This window comes from Neoarius graeffei, chromosome 6 (genome assembly GCF_027579695.1).
Source record: "Neoarius graeffei isolate fNeoGra1 chromosome 6, fNeoGra1.pri, whole genome shotgun sequence".
NCBI classification, from domain to species: domain Eukaryota; kingdom Metazoa; phylum Chordata; class Actinopteri; order Siluriformes; family Ariidae; genus Neoarius; species Neoarius graeffei.
Window position 1 is genome coordinate 104,571,429 of NC_083574.1, and position 8,564 is coordinate 104,579,992.

At 42.6% G+C, this 8,564-nt stretch overlaps 1 protein-coding gene across 1 annotated transcript in view; it reads right to left on the bottom strand.

Moving 5' to 3' along the window:
• Positions 1 to 8,564, bottom strand: part of LOC132888204 (protein NLRC3-like) — a 155,657-nt gene that overhangs the window by 109,458 nt on the left and 37,635 nt on the right. Inside the window, exon 8 of the mRNA XM_060924259.1 lies at positions 33 to 1,800. Coding sequence (XP_060780242.1) covers positions 33 to 1,800 — 1,768 coding nt within the window. The remainder of the gene's footprint in view (positions 1 to 32; positions 1,801 to 8,564) is intronic.

Below are 8,564 nucleotides of genomic sequence, written 5' to 3' on the forward strand. Positions count from 1 at the left end.
ACTTGCTAAATGGAGAAACAGGTTTTACTTACAGAGCTGTTTTGGCTTGCTGGACGACTGGTAGCAGTCTTTTAAAGCATTCATCTGATCTTATGAATTTTTGTAGCTCAAACACTTCCAGATCCTCATCTGATGTCAGCAACACAAAGACCAGAGCAGACCACTGAGCAGGTGAGAGTTCAGCTTTAGAGAGACGTCCTGAGCTCATGTAACTTTGGATCTCTTTCACGAGTGAATCATCTTTTAACTCATTCAGACAGTAAAACAGATTGATTGATCTCTCTGGAGATAGATTTTGATTAAGTTTGTCTTTGATGTAGTCAATTATGTCTTTCTGACAGTCAGAGCTGCTTCCTGTGTGTGTCAGCAGACCTCGAATGAGCTTCTGATTGGACTCCAATGACAGGCCCAGAAGGAAGCGGAGGAAAAGGTCCAAGTGTCCATTTTTACTCTCCAAAGCCTTACCCACTGTAATTCTGAGCAAATCAATAAGTTCTGTTTCCTTGCTCTCTTCAGGTTTTTCAACAACATTCTTCTTTTCATTTCTGAGCAATAGGTAAGTAAACAAGGCAGCGATGAACTCCTGAATGCTGAGATGCACAAAGCTGAAAAACGTCTGTCCAAATCTGCCAGTCTCCTGAGTGCACAGTCCTGAGTACACCTTTATGTTATTGAGGTCAATTCCACAGGCTTTGAGGTCTTCTGCATCGAAAATCAGGTTTCCTTCCAGGTGACTAAAGGCAAGCTTTCCCAGTGAAAGAATTCCCTCTTTATCCCACTGAATGTCTGCGGCATTGTTTCTATTGTATTTCTTGTCTCCCTGTATGGTCTGAAAGATAAGAAAACATGTGTACATCTCTGTCAGAGTCTGTGGAATGTCTTCCTTGTCTGTTCCTCCCAAAATCTCCTGAAGAACAGTCGCCGTAACCCAACAGAAGACTGGAATATGACACATGATGAAGAGGCTTTTTGAGCCTTTAATATGATCAGTGATTTTGTTGGCCAGATTCTCATCTGTGATGTTCTTTCTGAAGTACTCCACTTTTTGTACATCATTGAAGCCACGCACCTCTGTGACCCGGTCCACATGTTCAGCTGGGATCTTAGCAGCTGCTGCTGGTCGAGTGGTTATCCAGATGAGAGCAGACGGAAGAAGATTTCCTTTCATTAGGTTTGTCATTATAGTGTCCAGTGAGGCTGGCATTGATGCATCAGTCCACATCTTATTTTCATGGAATGATAGAGGAAGTCGACACTCATCCAGACCATCAAAGATGAGCATGACTTTATACATCTTTGTGAATCTCATTCCTTTTACTTCTGGAAAGAAAGAATAGATGAGGTCCCTTAAACTGTGCATTTCCTCCTTGATCAGGTTCAGTTCTCTGAAAGGCAGTGGAAATATGAACTGAATGTCCTGATAGTCCTTCCCTTCAGCCCAGTCTAGAACAAACTTCTGCACACAGATGGATTTTCCAATGCCAGCGACCCCCTGTGTCACCACAGTTCGGACAGGTTTCTCTTCTTCATGTAATGTTTTGAACATGTCCTTGCATTCAATTTGTTCTTCTTGCTCAATTTGACAGTCTCCATTCTTTCCACGAGTTTTTTGCTTTTCAATTTGTCTCACCTCATGTTCTTCTTTTATTTGTCCACTTCCACCTGCAGTGATGTACAGATCTGTGTAGATGTTGCTCAGAATGCTTGACTCTCCCTGCTTTGCAATTCCTTCCCATACACGCTTATACTTCTTACACAGGTTTGATTTGAGTGCACGCTGTTGCACTTCTATGAGCGCATCTAATTAAAAAACACAATAAAGACAAATATATTCATTAAATACATTTCAACTATCAAATAGTAAAGACATCGCTACATTTAGTCATATAGTTAAGACAAATACAGAAATTAGGGTGTGGTCAAATGTTGGCTTTGGATGGAGAGGAGGCGGGTTGAACAGGCAGATCACACATGATCATTCTCAGCTTTTTGGTACCACCTGCTGAATCATTGCCAGTAATCACACTGAAGACCTGAGAATTTGGAGCAGCCTCTAAACATGGCCGCTCCGGGCTACACTTCCCAAGCACCACAGCGCCCTTCATCTCCGGAATTCTAGGAAGGACACCTGTTTCCCATTTCCCCGTAATTACTTCCCTATATAAGCCCAGCATTCACAAACACTCACCATGAAGTATCGTTCTGTGTCCCCGTGCCTGATCATACCAAGTCTTCTTACTTTCTGCCTGACTTCTAGTGTGTTTGACTTTGTTTACATTCATTTCTGACTCTGATTACTCACCTGCCCTTTGACATTCTGTTTGTGAATCACCCGACCCTTGCCCATCCCTGACTACGTCTTCAGACTGCTGTTTTGAATTTGGTTATCAGTTTGCGATGTAGGGGAGAGCGGGGTAAGATGAGCCAGGGGGTAAGATGAGCCACCCCCTGTTTCTAAGAAACAGTAAACAAATGTGACCATGTGACCACATTCAAAGGGGGCCGGGACCATTTACTTACACTTGTGGAGAGGAGCACCACATGTCAAACTAGGTGAGGGACATATTTATAAAAATGTGTTTTTGTGCTTTCTAAGTCAATTCCATGTTTGTCCACAGTGAAGATGATTTAGAGAAGACAAAAGTAGAATAATATTTAGACACATTAGGGTTAAGTTAGTGGCTTTCTAAGCTATGATATGAATGCTAATAAAAATAATTTTGATTAGCCTAATCCCCTTTATTAGCATTTTTCTACAAAATGGTGGCCATGGGGTAAGATGAGCCATTAGATGTGGGGCAAGTTGAGCCACTGGCTCAACTTACCCCATTGGTGGCTGAGCTTACCCAATATGGATGACACTTAAGTTTTCACATTTACTGGTCATATATGACAACAACATATATATATATATATATATATATATATATATATGACATCAGATGAGGAAGACCAGTTGTTCGATGTGGGGGATTATGTTGTGGCAAAATACACGGGGAAGAAGAAAGTGCATTTCTTCATTGGCCAGATAATCAAATTGGATGTCTTCGAAATAGAGGCAAGATTTCTCAAAAGAAGCCGGTCATGCCATGGCTCTGCAAGAAAGCCAACCTTTGTCTTCAAAGAGAAAGATGAGGCTGTCCTGTCAAGACAGGATATTGTGAAAAAATTGCCCCGCCCCTTTACTGTTGGGGGGACAGCACGGAGGGAGAGGCAAATGGTGTTCCCTTGCCATTTGAACGCTTGGAACATTGAATAATGATGAAATGATTGAATGATTGATGGAATGATTGCTGCATGTTTTAGCAATGTTTTAACCTACTGAAAGAAATAAGATTTTTTGGCACTGTTCTACTGTTTTAGTAATTTCTATAATATAGTATATCTCTCATTCCCTCTCTAACCATCCCTCTTTCTATCTATCTACGCATATATCTCTCTCTATCCATCTATCTATCCCTCCCTATCCCATCTCGTTCTATCACCTCTCTCTTCATCTCCCCTTCTCTATGCAACGGCCCTATCCCCCACTTGATTGACTTGACTTGATTCATTGATTGCATTTCTAATAATAAAAGTTGTTTACTTTGTTAACCTAACATGTTTTGTGTTGGCTCAATTTACCCCACACAGTGGCTCATCTTACCCCGTGCATGGGGTAAGTTGAGCCACTTGACATTTTTTTTTCAAGAGGTAATATCACTCTAACCATAAGAGCTTATCAATTATGTTTTGCTCAGATAGTAACAGTACACTTTGAAATTTGGTATGGTGTGTAGACTGGAAGCAAAAATGGCTTTAACATGTAGTTATGATGAAAAATGTAAAAAGTGGCTCATCTTACCCCACTGTCCCCTACCCGCTCTCCCCTGTATCCATAAATGCCTGCACCCTGACACTCATGTGTGCATTTTTTATGCTCTCTCTCTCTCTCTCTCTCTCTCTCACACACACACACACACACACACACACATGCATGGAGCATGAGCTTGAACATGAACCCATAACTGGTACTGCCCATTTTGATTTATATTTATTTTTGATGGTGAATTAATTTGAATGTGTGCTGAAAGTTGAAAAATAAAAGTGAGCCCGAAGCTTCAGTGTAAATCTGAGTGAAAATCCTGAGTCTTCTGCCTTGCACACGCACAGGGTTCTACAGTGATGGTGAAATCCAGGAGAGAGGACTCAGATGCTGCCATAGAATCCTCCCGACTATGTAAAATCATAAAGTCTCTTGCCAGCCTCCACCAAACCCAAAACCAACCCATGAAGCCATTCATCCTCTCTGTCTCTCCATGCTCTGTTTTTCAATAGACAGGGGAAACATCTCTTGCCCACCAGAACTGGGACAAAGCCCTGGCAGGTTTGTTGGCACTGAGGGGAATTCAGCGATTTCCAGGATCAGGTTCAGTTCTGGCCAGGGAGACAATGCTGGATACTAATTTTTCCACCCACACTGAACTCTAAATTACTTGTAAAGTGGCAAGGAACCTTTGAGATCACACAGCAAGTTGGGGAAGTCGACTATAAGATCAGGCAAATGGATAGAGGCAATGCACTGTAAATATACCACCTTAATCTGCTTAAACAATGGAGAGAGATGGTTCTTGTGGCTCTGGTAGGTCCTGAGAGGGAGGAGCTGAGACAAAGTCAAGTCAAAGCATTTATTGTTATATGCACAGATAAACCAATTTTTTTTACAATGAAATTCTTCCCTTGTTGCCCAGTTTGAATGCAGGGAGGAAAGTAAAAAGTAAAAATAAACAAAGGAAAAAGGTGAAAATGCGATAATTCTAATGTACACTCGACAATATACAACATACAGTCCAATGTACAATATATGTTCCAATGCAAATATATAGAGTCTAATGTGCCATATACAGTCTGATGTACAATTTACTGTGTACATTTTATGTGCAGGGGCGGCACGGTGGTGTAGTGGTTAGCGCTGTCGCCTCACAGCAAGAAGGTCCGGGTTCGAGCCCCGGGGCCGGCGAGGGCCTTTCTGTGTGGAGTTTGCATGTTCTCCCCGTGTCCGCGTGGGTTTCCTCCGGGTGCTCCGGTTTCCCCCACAGTCCAAAGACATGCAGGTTAGGTTAACTGGTGACTCTAAATTGAGCGTAGGTGTGAATGTGAGTGTGAATGGTTGTCTGTGTCTATGTGTCAGCCCTGTGATGACCTGGCGACTTGTCCAGGGTGTACCCCGCCTTTCGCCCGTAGTCAGCTGGGATAGGCTCCAGCTTGCCTGCGACCCTGTAGAAGGATAAAGCGGCTACAGATAATGAGATGAGAATGAGATGAGTTTATGTGCAGTGCAATATCAGTTCAGTGCACAAATCTTAGTTTACTGAGCAAATCTGTGTAAGTTCTATGTACAGTGTGATTTATATACCAGAGGTGCTGCTAAAAAACCTCTGCTCATTACACCCCCTTCCCCTGTGGAGAACATCCCTCATGGTCCCTGTAGTGTATGCCAACTCACATAGCATGTGTGATGAGGTCATGAGTTGCGTGGGTGTGTGTGTGTTGGAAGCAGAGACGTGAATAAAGCGAGATGATAACTGTCATTCGTGTACTGTCGTTAGTGTACTGTCATTAGTGTACTGTCGTTAGTGTTAATTAGAGGTACAAACTACAAATGGTGATGAGGAAGTAAAACAGAACACTGTATTGTGCAAGAGAAACTAATGTTAGTTAATGCGTGAAATTAAATCTGATGAGGAGGAGGGAAGAGAAGTGAGTGGATTTAGCATGGCGCGAAGTTTACTGGTGGTAGCTCCCTTCGATGTGTTAAGCCCAGCGCACATGAGCGATTTCTCATCACAAGTGTGTTGCGATTTTTGGATGCAAGTTTCCCCTCTCAAGTAGCTGCATGTGCACGTTATCTGTGACCGGTGGGCGATTTGGGGAGGAGGCAAGTCACATGGAAATCACGTGACTACTTCACGGGTGGGGATTGGCTTAGCCTTTGGAGGTGATCGCTTCGTCATCACAAAGACACGCACACGTGGCAATATCTCTGCAACAAGTCAGCAATTGGCGATTTTTTTGTCACAGAATATCAAGCATGTTTGATACCTATGATCTGTCGCAAGCAACAAAAAAAATTGCCGTCGCAAATATCCGCACACGAAGCAATTTTTTGCTTGCTTCAAAAAGTCACACAATCAAACACCAGGCTTTAAGCGACTCAGCTAATGTCGATATCCGCTGGCAGAAGTGGATAAATAGTTTTAAACTCTATTTAGCCGTGTCAGGAATCTGCAAGAATGCACAGAAAAGGGCCTTACTGCTACACTTAGCAGGAGCTGAAGTCCAGGGTATCTTCTTCACTCTAAACGACACTGCAGACGATGTTGACTATGATGGTGCTGTACACAAGTTAAGTGAATATTCTGCACCGCAGAAAAATATCCCCTACGAGAGACATGTGTTTAGACAAACAAAACAAGCACAAGGAGAGTCCATGGATAGTTTTGTGAGTAGATTAAAGAAGCTAGCAGCTACATGTGAATCTGGAGATAATGGAGATGATTTCATACGTGATCAAGTGATTGACAAGTGCACTTCAATCACGCTGCGCAGACGGCTGCTGCATGAGAAAGATTTGAAACTCTCAGGGCTCCAGGAAATTGCAAGAGCAATGGAGATAGCAGATCAACAAGCTGCAAGGATGGAGAAATTAACAGTTAATGCTGTGCAGAAAAAAACATGAAAAAAGTAGAGGCAAAACAATAAGATCTAAATTCTCCACAGTTCAAGATGAGTCACCAGGGGAGGAGCACAGCATGAAGCGTTACAGGTGTGGGCGTGCAGGACACATGAGCCGAGAGTGCACAATAACAAGTACAAGTAAATGACCAGCCAGTAGACATGTTGATAGACTCAGTGGCTTCATGTAATACTGTGACTGTGTCTAAGTTTAAGCAGTAGAAGTCAAAAAGTGACATCGAGCTACAGTGCCCAGAGAAGAAAGTCTATCCAGTCGCCTCTACAATGCCACTCCCTGTAAAAGGTATTTTTGCTGCTGATTTCAAAGCAAATAAGAGATCAGAAACTGTCTTCTGCAAAAATCCAAGTGATTGAAAAAACACAAATCAGTGTGTTGGGCAAAAAGACTGTTGTTGGACATGTGTGGTCCATTTCCATGTGTGGTCCATTTCCATCAGGAGACCATCTACTGGTACTGACTGACTACTACTCCAGGTGGGTGAGGGTTGATATCCTCCAAAACCCCGCCTCTGCGAACATAATTAAATGTCTGAGACACTCATTTGCAACACACGGAATCCCAGAATGCATAGTGACAGACAATGGCACTTCATTTCTGTTAAAGGAGTTCAAAACATATCTACAGGAGAGTAGAATCGCACACTGCCGCATCATGCCATATCGGCCTCAGGCGAATGGCGGAGTTGAAAGACAGAACAGAACTCTTTGTAAGGCCAGACGTGCAGCTCATGCTGAAGGGAAGGACTGGCGCACTGAGCTGGACGTCTTCCTTCTGGCCTACCGCAGCACCCCTCACTGTGTCACAGGCCGCAGTCCGGCTGAGCGACTATTCAACCACCAGATCAGAACCAAATTTCCTGAACTGTCAGTGGATTGCCAGCTGCAACCTACAAGACAGGATGCTGCTGTTCGCATGACTGATACTGTGAAGGAGAAGGGACGTTTAGATGCAGACAGAGTCAGAAGAGCGAAAGAAAGCACAGTGAAACAGGGTGACAAAGTATCATTATGTCAGTAGAAACAAAAACTTTCGACACCATTTGAATGTGACCCCTATACGGTGGTAAATCGAAAAGGTCAATCAGGCATTCTTGAGAAGGACAGCAAGAAGATGATGCATCATGTATCATTTGTGAAGCGATGGGTTGAGCTGGAACAAGAGACTGGTGTGCTGATGTGTGCAGCTGGACCTGCTGAGACAGTGTCTGATGAAACCCCTCAGCAGGAAGGTAGACCTCAAAGAGCTGGGAGGCTGCCAACTCATCTTACAGACTTTGTCACTGAGGCAGACAGTGCCATAAGGGGCAGAATAATCCCCAGCATGGGTCTTAATGGCAGGGTAGTCCACCCTCACCATTCAGGTTATGGTATGTGATTGGAAGAAAAGAATGAAAGTGCTCTGTCTAAAGAAAAGGTTTTGTCAGAAAAAAAGTGAAAGTTTTCTAAAGTAAAGATTGTTTTGATATATTTTGTGTAAACGGAAGAAGTTAATGTTTTCGTAAAACTGAAGATTGATTTGATATATATTTAGGGTAAACTGAATAAGTTTTGTTAAAACTGAATTTATAGTTATGATAATGCTTCTTGTTTGAACTGCAAAGTTTGAGTACATTTCTAGCCTTAACAGAAGGATTTTGGTTACATTTCTAAGCGAGATTGAATTTATGTTTGCGATGCAAGTGTACTGAACACGGGTGTGTAGGAGTTAGAATAAGGTTACGCTAAGATTACTTGAAGTTAGTATTACTGTATTGGATGTTGAAGATGCTATTACAAGTTTGATATGGTGTCAACAATGTAACTAATGGACTGAGATAGTTCACAGTTAA